Source organism: Serinus canaria, chromosome 3 (genome assembly GCF_022539315.1).
Source record: "Serinus canaria isolate serCan28SL12 chromosome 3, serCan2020, whole genome shotgun sequence".
NCBI classification, from domain to species: domain Eukaryota; kingdom Metazoa; phylum Chordata; class Aves; order Passeriformes; family Fringillidae; genus Serinus; species Serinus canaria.
Window position 1 is genome coordinate 70,528,331 of NC_066316.1, and position 20,309 is coordinate 70,548,639.

The window sequence follows — 20,309 nt, forward strand, 5'->3', positions numbered from 1 at the left end:
GCAATAACCATGTCTAAACTAGACAGAATTGACTACCATGTAGAGGTACCTAGTTCTCCACAGCAGTTAATATAGGCACAGACAGCTGCAATACCACTGGAAAAGCAAACTGTTGAAGTAGAAATTTCCTGGAACATACTAAAAGTTCATAGAGTCAAGCTGAGACTTTTTTGGAATGATGAAGTTACTACAAAGTAGTCTACGAAAAAGAGAAACCTTAGCCCATATATGCAGCCCTCAAACCAACCCAGTGGATCTGGAATTAGATCATCCTCTGAAAGGGATACTGAACATTGTGACCATTGACACTGACACTGAGATTATGTCACCCCTACCTGGATTTCTTTCTGGCCTCCACTGGATTTTCTTTCCTTGAAGTTTTACACAGTCATAAATTAAAGCAGTTATTGAACATTGTAGACTTCTTCATGCTGTAGTGGAAAGAATAAGGCTACAAAGCTGCAAATGCCCATCCATATGTCCTATCTGTTTGGGAATGTCTTGGCAAGTACAATGAGTTTGTGCAAGAAAACCTGAAACAGAGTCAAAAATGGAGGGAGAGATGGCAGGGATGTTTGGAGTGATGGCGTTTGTCTTCCCAAGTCATTGCTACACGTGGTGGAGACCTGCTTTCCTTGGCACGGCTGAACACCTGCCTGCCAATGGGAAATGGTGAACAAATGCCTTGTTCTGCTTTGATTGTGTGTGCAGATCTTGTTTTACTTTTTAAATTGTCTTTGTATCAACCCACAAGTTTTCTCACTTTCACCCTTCTGATTCTCTTCCCCATCCCACCATGAGGGAGTAAATGAGTGGCTGGGAAGGGCTGAGTTGCTGGCTGTGGCTAAGCCACAAAGACCTCAGGAAAAAGAGAGTAGAAGAACCTGTTATTAGGTCAAAGAAGACCTTGTGTTTAGGGTTGGGAGACTGTGTAGATTATTGCTATGGAAATGAGTCAGTTAGTATGTATACTCATTCCCATCTTTCCTGAGCAGATTGTGACCATTTGGAAGATAATAAACACCAAGATTTTATCTACTCTCTATCCCAAGAAGAACTAAGAAGAATTTAAACCACAATGAGATCAAGCAAGGCTGGCTAAGTGAGAGTAAGAACTTGTATTATTTCTCTATGTCCACTAATAGCATTTCCTCCCTGTTGACTGCAGATCACAGTAAAACACTCTATATTTAAACAAAAATTTACTAAGGATTTTATACTGTTGTATCAAACCTTTAACTTTTGAGGATGCATCCTGAATATATTTTGTGTTTAGCACTGAATCAGAAGCTAAATACATACAAAATTATATAATTTTGTGACTAATTGCATACTCCTAATGTTTTTGTTTCAGCCCATTATTTTGGTGCTTTTAAAAGATGCCACCAAATAGGTCTTGTGGCAGTATTGCACTGAAGGGGAATTATTGTACTCACAGAGGGTTTCAAAAGATATTAATTCAGAAAAAGGAATATATTCTCCAGTTTCCTCACTTTCCTCTTCTTTGATTTCTATGAACTGTTGTTCATACATTTTGTTGTTCTAATATTAAGTGTGTCTGAATCATTCTCACAGAAAAGGAAATGTACCTCAAGTGGTCATTTAATTAATCCTCTGCATTAGTGAGAGCATTTAGAAATTGGAATAAACTCTAACCTCAGCCCCATGAAACTTGGAATAAAAGGAAATAGTTCTCTAAGGTTCTGTGCATTGAGGAGCCTGTGCTGCAGCAGATTTGCTGGCAGGAGTTGTGACCCTGTGGGGACCCACATGGAAGCAGACTGTTCCTGAAGGTCTGCACTCCATGGAAGGGACTCATGCTTTGAGTCATGAAGAACTGCAGCCTGTGGAAGGGATATATGTTGGAGAAGTTTGTGGAGGACTGACTTCTGATTTGGTTGGTAATAAATTAAATTAATTTTTTGCCCAGGTCATATCTTCATGACATTCATTATTTTTCCACTCCTACTTTGTCCTGTACAGTATTTCTTTCCCAGATAGCAGAGTCCAAGTCAGCTCTTACTTACATGGAATCCAATTCACAGGGCCTTTTGCAATAGAATAAGGGGTCATGGTCTTAAATTGAAGGAGGGTTGATTTAGATTAGGTATAAGAAAAATGATTTTTACAATGAAAGTGGTAAAATGCTGGGACAGATTGCCCAGACAGGTGGATGCCACAGACCAGCAAATGTGTAAGGTCAGGTTGGACAGTGCTTTGAGCAACCTGATCTAGTTGAAGATGTCCCTGTTCACTGCAGAGAGGTTGGAATGGGTGACCTTTAAAAGTCTATTCCAATTTAAACTATCCCATGATTCTTGATTGTCCTTGTTGTCCTTTCTGAACCTTTTTCAAATCTTAGATAGCTTTTCTTCATTTTTCCAAGTCAGAGTCATTGGAGCATTTTACAGAATGAAACAATGAAAGCGTTACACAGAAACATATCACAACAGATCCCATATACCATCTTCCATTTGGAAGCTGATCATGAATATAATCTTGTTGGGGTATGTTTTCTTTACATTCAATTTTTACATAATTTTTTTCATTCTCACTTTACAGCATTGTTATGTAGCCCATACTCCCCTGGTTTGCCAAGACTGCAGCAACACCTGAAGCATCCTTAAAGTCAAAATACCCAACAGTGAATGCTCCTTCACGCTTGACAACATGTATTATTGTCCTAGAGGAAGAAATGAATTGACACACTCATGCTTGTAGCTGTTTCCTTGCACAGTTCCAAGTGTCTGTAGATTTTGTCCTGGCACTAGAAGGGCAATGTAGCTGGTGAAGGGTCTGGAGCACAGGTTCTTTGAGGAGCACCTGAGGGAGCTGGGGTTGTCTGGCATAGAGAAAAGGAGGCTCAGGGGTGACTTCATCACCTGAAAGGAGGCTGTAGCCAAGTGGGGTTGGTCTCTTCTCCCAGGCAACCAGCGACAGGATGAGAAGACATAGTGTTAAACTGCACCGGGGGAGGTTTAGGCCCGACATCAGGAAGAAGTTCTTCACAAAATGGATGATGAGGCATTGGAATGGGCTGCCCAAGGAGGAGGCAGAATCACCATCCTTGGAGGTGTTAAGAAAAGACTGGGTGTAGCACTTGGTGCCACGGTCTAGGTGACATGGTGGTGTTCAGTAATAGGTTGGACTCGATGATTTCAGAGGTCTTTTCCAACCTGATCCATTCTGTGATTCTGTCTCGCTTAGGTGCGTTTGCATCCCCGTTCCCTTCCGGGCTTCCGGGCAAATGAGCCCGCACGGGCAGGATCACCTGGCAGGGGCGGCTTCAAAAGGCAGCGCTTTTTTACTTTTATTTGTAACAAGCAGATGTTTAAAATCTGAGATTTGAAAATTCATCGCCCACGCCCCTTACCTCCCTTGGAGCATAAGCAAACCGAGCGAGTTCGCCACCGCCCCCAGCTCCGCCCCGCGCATGCGCGCAGCATCCCGGGGTGGCGGCGGCCTGGGCGGCCTCGGCACCGCCGGCGCCGCGATGGGCTGAGGGAGGGCCGGCGGTGGCAGCGGGGGGTGTCCGCGGCTCCGGGCTGGGCGCTCCGAGGATGGAGAGAGCCATGGAGCAGCTTAACCGGTTGACCAGGTCCCTGCGCCGCGCCCGCACCGTGGAGCTGCCGGACGGTAGGAGCGGGGCCCTGACATAGCGGTCGGTCCAGGCGGCCTCCGCGCCCGAACCGGCGGGGATGAGTTGAGGCGGCTGAGGAGGATGGGAACGGGCTCTCTCCGCCTCTGACAGGTTCTGTTTGTTTGTGGTGCTGACAGCAACAGCGGCGTCCCCTTCCTTCCCCCGCTGCCTCGCCGCCTCCGTGGCGGGGCGCGGGGGATCCCTGCCGGCTGCTGCCGCCCTGAGCCCGGGCGAGCCCGGGGTGCCAGACGCCGGCTGCATTCGCCTCTAAATCCTTCGCCAGGTGCCTCGTCAATGACAGAGTAGTAATGAAAAGTCTTAGTGGGCTTTTTTTTGGGGGTTGGTTTTTTTTTTTTTTTGTCTTTTAGTGGTGCTGAATTTTGTTTGGAAAGGTATTGTAAGTCACTGTCACCCGTCACAGCCTAAATTTTTCGGCTCTAAACCTCTTCACATGGGTGCTGGTCCCCCATATGAGGATGGATTTGAAAGCAGAGCTTCAGGCTCTTCTGGCAAGTAGTTTGCTGTTCCAGCCAGGTCCAGGTTTTGGGAGGACTAACTGTAAAACTCTTGGATGTGCAGAATTTCTGTTCTTGTGAGTCAAGTGCTGTCACTGTGCTATCTTCAGTGTTTGCTTTAATGGATGAGTCTTTGGCTGCCTGTCTGCCAGCTTTCATCTGCAGTGGTGGAAGAGAGGGAGTAATATTTTGTTTTCTCCGTGCATTCCTTGTTTGAACTTCCTGGTGTCCTGCTGAACTGTGCTACTACACCCTTCACTTATTGTCACCTGTCACAGTTCCAGTGTCTTGCAGTGCAGTTGCTCATAAATTTCACCTGACAGGCAAGTTTCAAGCAGATTTTGCTGCTGCTTGTAAGTCTTTGAATGGCAGCAGTGAAAATTAATGTAATACTATTAACTGAAGTTTAGGCTTACAGAAATAATGGAGTAGCATCAGTGTAACTGATTGAAGATGCTAATATGAATAACACGTTGCACAACCTGTGTCAGTTGGAGCTGCTTTAAATTTACTTCAGTACTAATGTAGGCAAATTGATTCTGAATTTTTGTCTGTTTTCTTCACATCTTGGGCATTTTTATCTTACATTTTATAGGTAGTTATGTCTGTGGAATGGCAGTGCAAGTGCAAGCCTTGAGACCTTTGGAACAAGGTCTCAAGGTCCCTGCGCCTAGTGCAAGTGCAAGCCCCGAGACCTTTGGAACAAGTACTTCTATCATCCTGTAGTGCAGGAGGAATGTGAATTCTATGCATTCCTTAGGAATTGCATGAAACAAATCAGTGGGACTGATATAAGAAGATAAATGGGCTTAACACACTGAAATCTCAAACTGCATTGCAAGAAGATCTCTTCTCAATGGCCATCCAACTTTGGGTCCATCTTAGCTCGTTAGGTATCTTCTTTCTTGACCTTGGTGTTCCTTAGGTTCATGCAGGTCTACCCAAACTCTTCTTGAGAAGCAGGTTTGGCTTGTAGTATGTTGTTCCAAACGTGTACTGACAGGATCAGCCTGGGATATTCCACGCTGGTCTAGGATAATATGCAGTTTGGCGGCTTGTTGTGTGCTGTGTCTGGCCTCTTGAATTATGACTCCCCCCCTCTTTACTCCCACTGTACTTGAATAACTTCAATTTGACATTTAATTTGAAAGATACATAGTTTACCCCTCTGTCCCTAAAGTGAGAGTCATGGTTCTCTCGCAGGAGATGGAGATATATGTTTGAATTTACTTATGCTGAAGAAGGCAGTAAATCCCAATAAATGGAAGTATTAAAGTTCCATTGCATGTGCCATAGCCACTTGGGTATTATGTGCACAGTGCTGACACTTCTTTAAGATTGTGATCTCTGCCAACTTCATGACGGTATCTCTGAGGAAATAAAGTAGTCAGGGCAGGATTCTAGATGATGAATTTCAAGTGTTTTTTTCTTTAAAGCAAGTCTTAACACCTGAGTCCAGTGCCAATGAATACCCTGAGCTTGCAAGTAGAACTTTTTTTTTTAATCACTCTCCCAAAGCATCCTTCAGCAATTGTTTTCTGGACGCTTGAGAGCTTGACACAAATTTCTGGATGCTGCTATTAAGGCTCAGTGACTGAAAACTAGGTCTTGTGACCCAAAGCTGTGACACTGTTTGGTGTGCCTTTTTTCTTTTTAATATTTATATAATCTCAAGCAAATAAGTTTGGTGAGTCCATGAGGTGTATAATGCTTTTTTTCTACCTGCTGTCATGTAGTTTATGCCAGTTGGAGTTTTTTTATGACTAGAGAAAATAATCACCAAAGATGGGGGTAAAAGATCCTTAGTCCCAAACCCTCTTAATTACTTCTTACAGAAAAACTCTGGGAAAATCTGCATGTGCTCCACAGTGTAATTTCTGTTAACAGAATAGCAAAAGGCTTGGTTTTGTAACTGTGCCATAAATGTCTGTTATGGCCCAGCTACACTTGTATTTAACTATTGTCTTTTTCTGGATCACTGCACTTGCAATATAGTTAAATATAGTTAGAATCAATATTAAGCATTTCAGTTAAGTGTGCTGATATATGTAAAAGTTTTTTTCACCTTTTTTTGGTGTCATGTATAGGGCCTGATTGTGGAAATATATAAGGATGTAATGTTTAAATTTAGTTCTTTAGTTTTTTTTTTTTTTTTAATTTGGAAAGCTTTATCTTCCTGCCCAGAGCTCTTTGAAACAGAGCTCAAGATTTTTTTTCTTTTTAGTTTGTGTATACTGGGAGCTAATCATGGATGGATTTTGAAAAAGTGCTCAAATATTTTCCACAATTGATATTTATTTAACATCTATTTTATTTTGTTTCAGGAGTCGTTCTCTCTGTGTCCCCTCCCTCCCAGCTTGTTCTTCCCTGAGCAGTCAAATTCTAGGGGTGTGTGTTGGAGATGGAGTTTTCTGATGCTCACAGAACTCTGCCATAAGAAACAATTTGCAGAGAGTTCAAACTTTAGCTTGGTGATGGTTGGTGACTCTCTGCAATGTTTAATCATAATTTGATGTTTTGGGAGGCTTGTGTCTCTTGCACCATGTGTTTTCTATAAGCAGTGTTGATTTTTAAAAATTTTGTTTTAAAATTTTTATAGCTGATGAAATGTGATCTGAATTTGACTTATCTCTGTCCAGTGTTCAAAGGTAATAATAATAGATCGTTAAAAAGAAGAGTTGCTGCTTTCTTTTGTTAGCTAGGGACACACAACTTCAAATAGCTGATAGCAGCAGTAACCTTGGAGCAGTGTAGAGCAATAACAACAAAGAGCATAGCTGCAGCATGATAACAACTTCTTGGATTCCACTTCATAATTCTGAAGAATCTTTATTTAAAATTCAGTAGATGCCACCTTGCCCACCTAGTGGAAGTAGTGATTATGTAGAGGCATGCTATGTAAAAGACATGAGATGCTTGTTTGGGACTGTTTTAATTCTTCCTGTTCTGGTTGCTTTGTAAGCTTGGATCAAGAAAGGTGATGAGGAAAAACTTGAAAATAATTTTTTGAGAACAGTCCTGTATTTCCATATAATGAAATCATGTATCTGGGTTCTCAGAAAACATAACCCCTCCTGTCATAAGTTGGTGTACACATGAACAATCTGTGGAGATTGTAATCTCAAAAATGAGTAGCTTGTTGAAGGGAAAAATTACAATAATTGTCCATAATAAAAGAAAAAATTAATGTGCATTAAAACCATTCATAATTATTATATGTTAAAATATTTTAAGTTTTGTCAAATTAATCTTCTAAAAAGAGTATTTACTTCAGGAAGTCGGTAAGTGACCAAACAGGCTCATCACACCCATGCAGTGTGCTGGCATTTGCAGCAGTAGTGATGACAGAGTCTGTGTGGCTGAATGTCAGTGTGTCTGACATTCAGCCCCACAGACTTTGTCTTTGGCCTTTTTTTGTTTGTCTTCAAGTGTGAAATATGAAACTGATTAGAGATTAAAAAGTAAAATGAAACTTACTGTACTCAGGTATTCAAGTATGGAGACAAAATGGAATGGTTATGAAGTAATTTTAAAAAGTTACTACTACAAAATCATAGTCACAGGATTATGGAAGTCACCTTGGAAGATAGGAAACTTCCTTCTTTTTAAAATTAAATAGTTAAGTGTTTTTGTTTTGTTTGGATTTTTTTAATGCACATCTCTTAAAAACTTGGATTTAGTGAACAGAATTGTCAATTCAAAGAAATTGACACTCCACTGAAAATTCTGTATTTTTAACTTTGTAAAAGAAAAAAAGCCACATTGAAGTTTCATATATTACAATTCTGTTAATTCTCTCTTTTATGTAAATAAATGTGATGGCTTTTTCTTTTTAATGAAACTTTGTATGTGTAGAATCTGTGTAAAAAAAAAACCTATTTCAAGTGGACACTTGAAAATGTAAATAAGTGTTGCTAGATACATTTAGTTTATATAAAATATATCTTTATGGTAAGAGAGTAATTTAATTTCTTCCCAGATAATGAAACTGCTGTCTATACACTGATGCCGATGGTTATGGCTGACCAGCACAGGTGAGAGCTTCTTTAAATATACCTTTTTTTTTTTAAGGTCTGAAAAAGCCAGCCTGTTTGCTGAAGTCCTAGCTCCTAAAGCACTCCTGCTGCTGAATTGCTGAGTTGTGTTCTAATTTGAAGTTAGTCACTGACTGTGTGCATCCCAGCATACTTTCACCTGTTTTGATTTATGCCATAGATTGGAACTGGGATTTGTTCTGTTGAAGCACATAGGGAAATTTGTCCTAGGCTAAGAACAAAAATGTTGTTTTGTAATTGTGTCTTAGTTCTGGGTGGGTGTTTATGGATGGCATAGAAGCTCTTAGTCTCATTAGACATCTTGTAAAGACATGGAATAAGAGTTGGACAATGAGACTTCTGGAATTCCTCATATGAGCAGCTGTTTCTCTTACAGAGTTGTCCTCAAAGTGCTTGGAGCCTGGAGGCTGTATAATGCCAGCTAAGTGGTGCTTCCTTCCATGAATTTTGTAGGGAAGCAGGCAGTAACTCTTACTGAAAGAGAAAGCTGCTTTTCCATCCAGGATAAACATTTGTTCTGCTGTGCAGTATTTTGAGATCTCATGCAAGGGTTTTAAATTATGTGATCAGCTCATTACTGGAAGTTGAAAGGTCCTATTTAAACTTTTTATCCTGATCTTGTATCCTTCTACGTCATCGTTTTGATTTCACAAACCAGTCTTTCCTCTGAACTTTGCCTATTTTTGGAAAAACTGTTGGATATGTGGTTGGGGTGATTGTGATAAGGGGGGGAAATGGGAATTTATATTTTGTTTAAACCAAGCTGTTGAAGTGCTTGTTTTTCATATTTGTAAAGAAATGATTTGGTTGTTTGGTCTAATTCTTACTAGTTTACATTTGAAACAGTTTCCCAGTGTCACTGTTAATTTTTTATGTACAGTAAGAAATGGAAAGGTATTCTTAATCAGCAAATGCTTAAAAATGATATGATCTCTTAGTAATTAGTTGGATGGAAAAGAAATGGTGATTAAGTAAGAAATAGAGTACTTGTGTACAACTTAGAGTATAAACTTTGTTTGGATACTGTGAGCTATTTTTAAAATTAAAAAAATATTTTTCTGTTTGAAGGTCTGTCTCAGAACTGCTGTCAAATTCAAAATTTGATGTGAATTATGCCTTTGGACGTGTGAAGAGAAGTTTGCTTCATATTGCAGCAAAGTAAGACTTACTTGAGTCCAGTCCAGAAGTTAACAATGAAAATATTGCCACAAATCTAAGGCACCAATGTAAGCTGGAAAACTCTGTAGTGTCAGTTAACATTTTGTTTTCACACTTTTTGTATCTTGTTTGTTCTTCCTAGTAATGTGCCTGCCTCATAAAGAGGACAGCTTTTACACATGGTATCAAATGGCATTCCAAATTCCAGTGAAGGAAGTCTGGCTAGATACTTTTTTACCTTCCTGTGAAATCTCGAGTCTTTTAAAATAATGCAGCCATGCTGTGTATCCTGTGTAGCTGAGTTACTCTTGCCTTTGTAGAGGTAGGGAACTCTCATTTGCAGGTGCTGATTGTTTTTGAGGTATTCTAAAACAATGGGAAGCATTTGGATGTTTGTTGGGAAGCAGCTGTTCCACAGTACTTCGTGTGACCGTAACTGAAGGGAATATAACTCAGGAGCTCACTTCTAATAAGTTTTGTATCCTGTATAGAGGGCTTCAGTGCAAATTTTGATCTACATTATTTATTGTTTGTATAGCTCTTCAGTGGGGATGACTCTACTTTATATGTAATTCTGCCAAGAAACAGACAGGTTACCATCATATAGATAGAAATTAACCAGATAGATTTTGACGTGACCTTTCAGTAAACTTAACTTTAAACTGATGAGTGAATGAATGCTCTGTATTTATTTCCTCTTGAAAGTTCTTACATTTAAATGGTTAAAAAAGTGCAAAAAACAAAAAAAGGAAGTAGTAGAAGAATTGCATATATATAGCACTATTTGGTCATAATAAAGGTGGAAGTTCCAGCTTCTTAAACAGACTATTAGAAATAGCTGTTTCCCAACTCTTTCATTTCAGAATTATGTAGTGCTTATATAAAATTTACTTAAGGAAGTACTTAAAAAAATGCAAGCAAATTTTTAGCATATGCTTTAGAAGTATATTTGAAAATACACTGTACTTCCTGATTCTAAAGATACAAGAAGTTGTGTTACACTTTGTTTCTGGATTGTTTTTTATCTTGACTTAGTTATTGGGTCACAAAGGGGTCATCAAGCTGCTAGTTTTGCAACATATTGTACAGTTAGTCTTCAGTTTCTTTGGGTTGTTGTGTAGCAGTTCTGATGTTGGGAAGATTTGTAAAAATTGATTAGCTGGTTGCAACAGATATAAAAGTACTCTGTTTATCTTTTCAATCAGCTCTTCCTCTTAAAGAGTTCAGGAGCAAGATAAATATGTAATGCAGAGTTTCTGTCCTCTTAGTGACATTGGTTATCCTGAAGAGCTGCTATATTATGTAAAGTAAAAGAGTTCAGCTCTTTATTACAGGTTCAAAATTGATAGCAAAGAAATATTTGTACTAGCAAATAAATATTTGTACAAGTTTTAGAATTTTCCTGGTATTCAAACTTCTAACATAACTTCCACACAGAAGCATAAAAAGTCCCAAAATCTTTAATGGAAAATTCAGTCCTGTTAATAGATTAGGGATGAGGGAGGTGAGAGGAAATTGAAAGCAAAACTTATATAGTTTAAAGAATTAACAGTCTTAAAGAGTCACTGTTGTGTTTAAAGTCATTAAAATCAAAGAGAAGGCTGGCATCTCTTCATTGCTACCAGTTATATTTGGTCACTTCTTGCTGCATTAAGTGACTTTCCTTTAGCTTTGTGTAGCCTGAACTATGAGGGTGTAAAACAGTTTTATGTAAAGATATTCTAGTGAGTGTGATCTGTACATAATATTGCTGTTGTCTTTATGCCAATGTTGATTTGTAAATATCCTTGTTACGGTTTTTCCCCTTTCTTATTTTATTCTTAGCTGTGGATCAGTTGAATGCCTTGTTCTGTTATTAAAAAAAGGAGCAAATCCAAACTATCAGGACATCTCAGGATGTACTCCTCTCCATTTGGCAGCAAGGAATGGGTAAGTTTTTAAAATTCTTAAGGTCTTAAACATTTTTTGCATAATACACTTGAGCTGGCATGTTCTGTAATATTTTTGCATAGTTCAAAAAAACAACTTTGGTTTTCACTTTTGAAAATTGATGACATGAAGCTTAAAATCCTTACTTTGAGTATTCACAGAATAATATTTTATGAATAGTAAGTCATGTCTAAAATACCAATTCCACTACCAGTTATTTTAGTGTTTTCTGTTAATTGGGGGCATAATGATTCTTACAATGGTAATTGAACGAGGAATACATTCATCTTCCAGTTAGCTGAGTAAGAAGAGGTTTTGAAGGGCTTGGAGGAGGTCAAGAGACTTCTGATTTTTCTGAGATGGTGTCTCTAAGAAAATTTTTCCTGTAAGAAAAGGAGTACAATGTTGGCACAGTGTTAGGAGAGAGGCAGAGAAAGAACTCCAAAGCAGTGAGCAAGTACCTTTTTAAAATCCTACTTCTGGAATTGTGTATGTGAAAACATGCAGCTGTGAAGGTAATGTTGTCTTTTTTCTTTTTAGGATGTGTGTGATACAATAACTGAATTGTATCACAGCTGGTACTTCAGGTGAGGAGGTGGTAGTGTTTAGTGGCTTCTGGGTATGTGTGAGGTCTATTTGGAGGAGAGGAGAGAAGCAGGCAGGTGGTGTATGATGAAATGCAGAAATAGACTCAGGAGACAGTTATGTGGAAATGAGGTATAAGAAAGGTGTGAAAGGTACCAAATAAAAAGGAAAAGCAAAATAAATTTATGAAGGTAAAGCACTTAGAACATTAAAAATGTTAAAAAACCAAACAAAACATGAATTAGGAAAAAAACCCTCTAATTTTATTAAGAAAGTGCTTGTACTTAACAAGGATTTGCTTAGTTTTACAATGACTGTCTCACTAAGTAATGATTTAGTGGTGTATTGTAAACATGTCCACTGACATGTGCAGGCAACAGTGAACTTCATGGACTTCTATTAGCTGAACTCATGCTTTTTGTCTTGAAAGGGTGGTTCATGCAGAGCTGAAACTGTTAGAGTAGTGGTTAAGTGGCTCTGCACTTTCCACAAAAACAGCTATGATTTTAGCCCTATATTGTTGTTTACTCCCCTTGCACTGTCTGTGAAGATCACTCCACTCACGTGCTCAGTACTGTACTCCTTATAAATTGGAACCACCTCTTATGCTTAGAACAATCATAAATTAGATTTAGTGGAGCTCTAAGAAGATATTTAGTCTTTGTAAGTGATTTTTCCTGACTGAATTTTAATGTATTCTTTTGCTTACAGCCAGAAAAAATGTATGAGCAAGCTTCTGGAATACAGTGCAGATGTTAACATTTGTAATAATGAAGGCTTGACTGCAGTAAGTGCTATTAATTATCATGATGTTCATAAAATGAATGAAGAATTTGGAGATTCTCAGTTTTTAAGCTTTTGCCATCTTACACATAAAACCAAACTGCTGTGTGTCCAGTGCCATCAAGAATCACAAGATGTGATCAAAATACCCAAGTATATGATTTTATTGTTCAAAGCTTCTCCTAATATTATACAAAGCTTCTCTTTGTGAAAGTGTTGACAGTAATACAGCCAGGTTTAAAATCATTTTTATAGGATAGATATATATCATTGCTAAAGGAAACACATGTATCATCATTTTGTGCTTAGATTCATTGGTTGGCTGTCAATGGACGAACAGAATTGCTTCATGATCTTGTTCAGCACGTCAGTAATGTAGATGTTGAAGATGCCATGGGACAGACAGCCCTTCACGTAGCTTGTCAAAATGGACACAAGACAGTAAGTTTCTAAACTGTATGAACACAAGTGATTTGTGAAGAACTTGATAATGCCTCAAAGTTGTTGTGGTTTTGTTATAAACTTCAGAGTAGTAATGCACATGGTAATGGCTATAAGTGTGAAGAATGCTGTTGTGTGTCTTAGTATTGACTGCATGCACTTCCATGGGAGCAACTTATTTATTCTTGTGGAGCTGATTGATCACAGTGCCTATGGGAGTTGAGATGACTTAATTTATACTGTTCAGCTCTTCTGTGGTGCTGTTATTGGTTTGTTAATATCAAGTTTTTATGTAATTTTAAATGTTTGAAAATGTTTTGCCTTATTTTCAGAATATGTTTTAATTCATAATTGTGTAAGCTATTATGTGATTTTGAAATCTGAAATATTAATTTACTGTGAATAAAAAATGAAAACAGAGTTGGATCAGTTACAGTTAACTTTAGAAGTAAACAAGCTCAAATAAACTCTTCCATAATTGATCTGTGGGAATAATTTTTATGTCTGGCCTTGCATTAGGGCTGAATATTTATATAGAGAGTAAAAGTTTGGATACTTTACTTTACTTTGGATACTTTACTGCATTAGAGCCCTATAGAGTTATACAGATTGCCACCAGAACTATTTACTTCTGAAAAAAATAAATTGTAATTCTACCTAGATCTTTTCTGTTGTCCTTGTCAGTGCTGGATTTTGGAAGGCCAAATTCTGAAAAACTGATACCTATAAATGTAGCAAATGTATGTGACGGAAATATAACAAAAGTTGTTTGGGAGTGTGCTCAGTGTTTTTGTATTTTAGACATGCACTAAATATTTGCAAGCCAGTAGTATTTTTCCACTGCTCTTTTTCTAAAGGTGATGTTTTGTTCTCTTGTAGACAGTGCAGTGCTTGCTGGACAGTGGTGCAGATATAAACAGGCCGAACGTTTCTGGGGCAACTCCGCTTTATTTTGCTTGCAGGTTATATACTTTTAACTTTTGAATACTGGCCTAAAAGTGAAATATTTTTTCCCCTTTTGCAATAACTAATTAGAAGGTACAAAATATTGGAAATATAAAATCTGGCTGGTGTTTAATCTTGTCTCATTTTTGAGTGTGGTTTAGTGTCTTAATACTTAGGATAGTACTGCATGCTTACATGGCTCTTTCTAACAGACATGTTAAGCACATACCTGTACATGTTCTAGCATTAATCATAAATTGATGACTTCTGAACCCTTTTCTGAAAAAATGAATTCTGCCAATTTAGATTATTTTGAGTACACTAAAACCAGAGCCTTTTATAAGGCAAGTTTGGCTATTCCTTAATGTACAGTATGGTATTACAGTATACATGAAATGTGCATATATGTGTCAAAGTTACAATATTGAATTAAAATTACATTGTTGCTTTGATCAATTATGCTTTCTTCATAGTTGAAATTTCAAAATTAAACACATATGATAAATGATCTTTTGTTTTAATTAGATAATTTCTGCAATTTGTTAGAACATTTACAATTTTTGCAATCCCTATGCTTTGATTACAGGTTAAATAGTTCACATAAGATTACTGTTACTATAAGCAAAAGGAGAAATGGACTGACCTGCTGCTCTGCTAAGAGCTACATTCTGGGAGCTGGTGTCTCTGGAGTGTTGACTTGTGTATGTTGACTTGTGGCAGTTAAGAAGAAGGGAAGTGGAGAATGCTGCTAGCTGCAAGCTGCTAGCCTTGGTCCTTGATTTAGGGGCTGATATTTGTAAACACTTTAAAAGAAGTAAGCAGCTTGTCTTGGCTTGGAGGTTTTTCACAGGAAGAGAATGTGGCAAGTACAGGAGTCATATTCTTTAGAAATTACCAACTGGAGCATCTGGCAGGGTAGAATGAACAGGGTGTGTACTGCAGCAAACCTGGAAAGAAAGGTTGTAGGTTCCTGATGACAGGGAGGGCAGGATGTGGTAGCAGTGGCAGATGATAGCTTCAGGAAGGGTATCAGTATTCAAAGTCTGAGTCTGAAGCACCTGTTTTGTCAATGTGTGGGGTTGTGCGATTAGTTTAGAGCATTACAGTGAAGATGCTGCAAGTAGGCCATTAGTCTTAGCTCCTTTCTGACCTTTAGTGTTTGCATTGAGACAAAGTCTGGTACATCAAATTAACCTGTTGGCTTCCTGGGCTGGAAGGGCAGGACTGAGGAGGACTCTTCTGTCAGTTATTGAGAGATCAGTGAAGCTACCTCTTGCCCCTCAGCTGTTAGTTGTCACTTTACCTGTGCTCTTTCTGAACTGATAGGCTGCACCTATCAGGCTGAGGATGCAGGCAGCCTCTTGTATGTTCCAGAATGCCAAGTACTCGTATCCATTGGTGTAAAGGGTGTACTGCAAACTAGCTTGAGGAATAACACATCACTGGAAAAACTTATGTACTGTAATTGCTATGTCTTTTTTATCAGTCTTTCATTTCACCCTTTAGACACTTCTCTGTTATATTTGGCAGTATATGCACTTAATGCTGGTGAAGGCAATATTCAAGTAATCATTTCATGTGTTTCTAGTGAAGTAAACCTCTGATCACTGGTACTCAATTTCTCATTTTTTTTTCCAAAGAAAGGGTTTGGGAAAGTGTTGAGAGGCTTAAATAGTTGTTTTTTCTGTTTTCTAGGCAATGCTAGCATGTTGGGAAATTTTTAACTTGAGAGAATTGAGGGTCCTATACAGTCTATAACCAGATCAGTGAAAAGACTTTGAATGCAGAAGTAAAACTCATCACTTCTAGGGGCTATGCAAGACATTTTTATATAGAAATTAGAGCCGTTTGAGTGATGTATTTATCTCTTGTACAAAAAAAAAACCAGTAAAAATATCTTGCTAATATTTTATTGATGGTTAAAGCACAATTAGATTGTTTTCCCCCAAATATGATAGAAGTGAGCAAAGAACTTGGCAAGGATAACTTCCTCTGTGAAGTAAATTAGGATGTAAATTGAGAAAGAGCTCTCTTTTTGCAGGAAATTCGGCTCATAAATATTTGAGGCGAGGCTAGGATGAATCATTTCTGAATGATGAGAGTGACTCTGACTTCAGAAGTAGCCTGAATTTTGCACTGCTCTTTTGCAGTAATCTTTTCTTCTCGCTTAAATTGGTTTTGTTTGTTAGATTCAATAAAGACAGATTTATGACTCAGATCATAAATGCTCTATTAACTGTCTTTCTTCTCTTTTGAATAGCCATGGTCAGAGAGACACTGCACAAATTCTTTTGATCAGAGGAGCCAAATATTTACCAGACAAGAATGGTGTTACTCCACTGGATCTCTGTGTACAGGTATTAAGTTAGCAACACTTTTTCAGTGAATTTCTGCGACTTACTACAGTGTCATCTGATCATTATTACCTTTTTTTATTTTAAGGCCTCTGAAAGATGGTAGTCCTTTGGCAAAACAAGTACAAAATGTAATTTTTTAATAGTGAAATTGATCCTACAGGCAGGTTCATAATTTCTATGCTTTGCATGAGTCAGATGCAAGAATCATGAGAAAGAGTTTCCAGAGCTCCATTTGACTAGAAAGTTTTGGAATCCTTGGTATAATGGTAGTACACAATTTAGGTGCTTACTTGTTAACAAGTAAGAGGTAAAGGCATGCAGAAAGGAGTAATTTTATTTTTTTTTAATCTCAAATAATAGATTTTCTTTTCTCTTGAGGAGATGTTGCTATTAAAAACAAAACTTACATGATGATGGCTTTTACTTGTCAAAGATATTTCTATATCTGGATGAGGAACAAAATTCTTATATATTTTGAAGTAATGTGACATTTGCAACTGCAAAACAATTTCCTCGTCATCAACTGCTTGTACTACATCCTAAAGTGATTTTTTTTGATTTGTGAACACTTAAACTTTTTTCTGTCAGATCAGTTGCAAGTCAATGTGTAAATAACGTGATTGAATGGAAACCTTTGAACCGTTGCTAGTAATTAGACTAGAAAACTGAACTGAAAGCTGAAAAAACTAAGTCATTGGAGTGAGTGGACATCACACTACCTTTGTGCATGTCATTAGTTTGTCAGGATAAAATTGAAATTTTCTGGTTTTTTTTCTATATTTTCAGACTATTTCAACCTCAAGTTATTTAATTTCTGAGGTGTCTTCATGTGCTGAAGACTTGCACTTGAAATAGTTGTGTGTATGTGCATGAGTGCTGTCTCCAGTACCTGTGGGATATTTTTGGAATGTTTAACTCTGGGAGTTTTATTTCATAGACTTATCTGTGTAAGACCTTGATCCAGTTAGGTTACTTACAGTATTTCTTTTTGCATATAAGAAACCAAATAAGTCCTCAGCTCTGGTCACTGAGAAGTGTGAGTTCACTATACTGTCTCACTGCTGACTCGATTGTGAAACTCAGATCTTTTTTTTTCTTTGTTATGGCAGAATTACTTATTGCTACATAAAGCCACACGGAGTCTGATCAGTTTCAAGGTATTCTACAGCCACAGACCTGTAAGACAGTATATGTCAGGAGAGGTTAAGATTAGATATTAGGAATAATTTCTTCATGGAAAGGGCTGTAAGGCATTGGAGAAGACTGCCCAGGGAAGTGGTATAGTCTCCACCCCTGAAAGGGTTTAAAAAAATGGTGGATATGGCACTTGATGATGTTGTTTAGTAGCATACATAGGGGTGGTGCTAGGCTGATGTTTGGTCTTGATGATCTTAAAGGTGTTTTCCAACCTAAATGATTTTGTGAATCCTTACCAGTGTGTGCTTAGTGGTAGAGTTATTATTTTTTATGATTAATGTTTTGAGTTTCTGCTTCAGTCTCCAGTTTTGCAATCCCTAGGGCACATTTTTACACAAAAAAACTTATGTTAACTTTTTTTAGGTGTGAGTAGTGACACCTGGTGTTTGTTTTGTAGTGATGATCTTACTGTGTTCGAGATCATGCAGTATACAAGTTCATGATGCCAAGTAAGAATGGAGAAAACAATATGTTTTCTTTCTTTTTACATTGTGGGTTTTATTCTGTGCTTAAAGGTTTGTTTTTCAAAGTCAATACATGCTTTCAGAAGACTGATATTATGGACTCATACACTTCTTGCAAACATTACCTTGATCTTGAAGATTTGACTTTCATTAATTTTTACAGATTCTGGGTGGGTTTATTTTTAATAATTAATTTCTTGGTACCAGAAACAATTAAATTTATCTTTTTAATGTATGGTTTTCACTGAGGTAATGTCAGCTGTCATTCAGAGGAGCCCCTGAAGTTGCAGCAGTTAATACATTACATGGTTATTTTCCCAGAGTAGAAGTTCATGCATATTCAGGTGTTAGGTGTCTGCTTAAAAATGCAGCTGTGTTAAATAAGATTTGATACAAATAAACCACAAAATCAAGTTATTTTCTTTTCAGAAAACATTTTTTTTCAGAAGGATGTGAAGTTAGTCTAAGGCACATTCTAAGGAATTATACTTGTGTATTGATTTTAAAGTTAAGAAACCCTTTCACAGGTTTATCCTATTTCTTCCTCTAACAAGTCAGATATGTGTCCTATGAACGTTTAGAAAATGTTTGTTTTGAAGAATTAGATTCTGGGTGTAATTAAGTAGATATCAGCAGGGGGAAGAGAAGTGAAATATTGCAATGTTTTTAATCTCTGGTGATTGTTGGCTGAAGTGCTTTTCAACTATACCTTTATTTTGGTAAGTAGGAAAATGTTTTAAAAAACAGAAAAATGGGAGTGGATATATGTGAGCCAGTATACTGGAAAAAATTGATTCTGTCTTCTCCCAAACATTTTGGGATACCTAACTTTGCTACATCTTTGAATTTAAAATTATTTTAGAATAGGATTTCTCCAGCCTTAAAACAAGTTGTTATCCTTACTAACAGCAAAAAAAGATGTTATTGCCTGTAATAGTCTAACTCTCCATTCTAATGTTTCTTTTAATTAAAATGTTTTCTTAGGGTGGTTATGGAGAGACTTGTGAAGTCTTAATACAATACCATCCTCGGCTTTTCCAGACAATAATTCAAATGACACAGAATGAAGATCTACGGGAAAACATGGTAATATGGGATTCTGTGTGTTATAGCCAGGGATGTCTCTGTGTGTGCTGGAGAGCTTAGTGCTTAATATTAGTGGCAGTCAGTACCACAGTAATTGACCACTAGGTACCTAGGTACCTTTCTTTCCTCATGGAAAATGGGCAGTCTTCACATAATTTTAAAAACAAGAATTTGGAATTAAATGTAGGATCTGTTTTCATTTAGTGTTTTAAGTTTGTACATTTGGCAAAGTGATCTAGTTTAAAGAGCAGATATTGCAAGCTTCAATACAAAGGTACTGGTAGAGCATTCCTAGAGCATCCTGTATATACAGTTACTTTATGTAACAGGGCCTGTTTTCCTTCATTTAGTCATTATCTGCGGACATCCATTCTAGGATGTGTCTTGAGGCTGAATCATCTGGAATTAACTTAAAAGTATGTGGTATGAGTGCTCATCTGTATGAAGTTGTCTTGTTAGAGTGTAAAAGATTGCAGCCACAATTACATTTGATTATTATTTCTGTAGATGAAATGACTCTGTTTCTTTTTTAATGGTTCTCTTACACATTGCTTCTTTAATTATTGTGGGGTAGTACAATCTAAAGCAAAGATTGTGTAAGGGAAATGAAACATGAGATGCCTCTCCCCCCCTTGTAAATCTACCTCACTGTGGATTTTTAATACATTAGTTGTTTTGAAATTACTGCAAACAACCTTACAGACTGTAAAAAAAATTAAAATTACTTAATTTAGTTTGCTAGATTTTTGATGTCTTCATTTTCTCTATAACTCCATTACTTCCACTATAACACTGAGGATTTCCAAGTCAGTGTTTAAATTTCTGAGACAAGGTTGAGTTTTACAGAGTGAAATGATGCAGGTGAGAATTCTTAAAGTGTATGTTAGATGCGAGGGGAGATGCTATAGATGATTTAAATTAAAAGGGGAAGAATTAAAAAATGGAACAAAAAGACCTTTTTTATCTTGTAGAAGTGAAGGAAAAAAGTGAGAAATTTTTTTCATCTGTCTGAGTAATGGTGGAGCTGTGTGCAAAAACAAGATCTTAATGAGAGTGTATGCAAAATATATTAGCTAATACATGGTATAGTTCTGGTTCATTGCCAAAATGTGATCATATATTGAAAATTTTTTTCTATGGCCAAGTCTGAGCTG

General features: G+C 37.5%; 1 protein-coding gene across 5 annotated transcripts in view; it reads left to right on the top strand.

Annotated features, from left to right (window-relative positions):
* Nucleotides 1–3,460: 3,460 nt before the first annotated feature.
* Nucleotides 3,461–20,309, top strand: part of HACE1 (HECT domain and ankyrin repeat containing E3 ubiquitin protein ligase 1) — a 48,062-nt gene continuing 31,213 nt past the window's right edge. For 3 of the 5 annotated variants that reach the window (XM_050972955.1, XM_050972956.1, XM_050972958.1), the window contains exons 1-9: nucleotides 3,461–3,636; nucleotides 8,135–8,189; nucleotides 9,279–9,368; nucleotides 11,193–11,297; nucleotides 12,594–12,669; nucleotides 12,975–13,106; nucleotides 13,986–14,068; nucleotides 16,312–16,408; nucleotides 19,054–19,155. In XM_050972955.1, coding sequence (XP_050828912.1) covers nucleotides 3,561–3,636; nucleotides 8,135–8,189; nucleotides 9,279–9,368; nucleotides 11,193–11,297; nucleotides 12,594–12,669; nucleotides 12,975–13,106; nucleotides 13,986–14,068; nucleotides 16,312–16,408; nucleotides 19,054–19,155 — 816 coding nt within the window. In that variant the 5' untranslated portion in view covers nucleotides 3,461–3,560. Of the gene's footprint in view, nucleotides 3,637–6,518; nucleotides 6,544–8,134; nucleotides 8,190–9,278; nucleotides 9,437–11,192; nucleotides 11,298–12,593; nucleotides 12,670–12,974; nucleotides 13,107–13,985; nucleotides 14,069–16,311; nucleotides 16,409–19,053; nucleotides 19,156–20,309 lie in introns of those variants that run through there. The other 2 variants (XM_030235609.2, XM_018918028.3) reach the window with 2 other exon arrangements.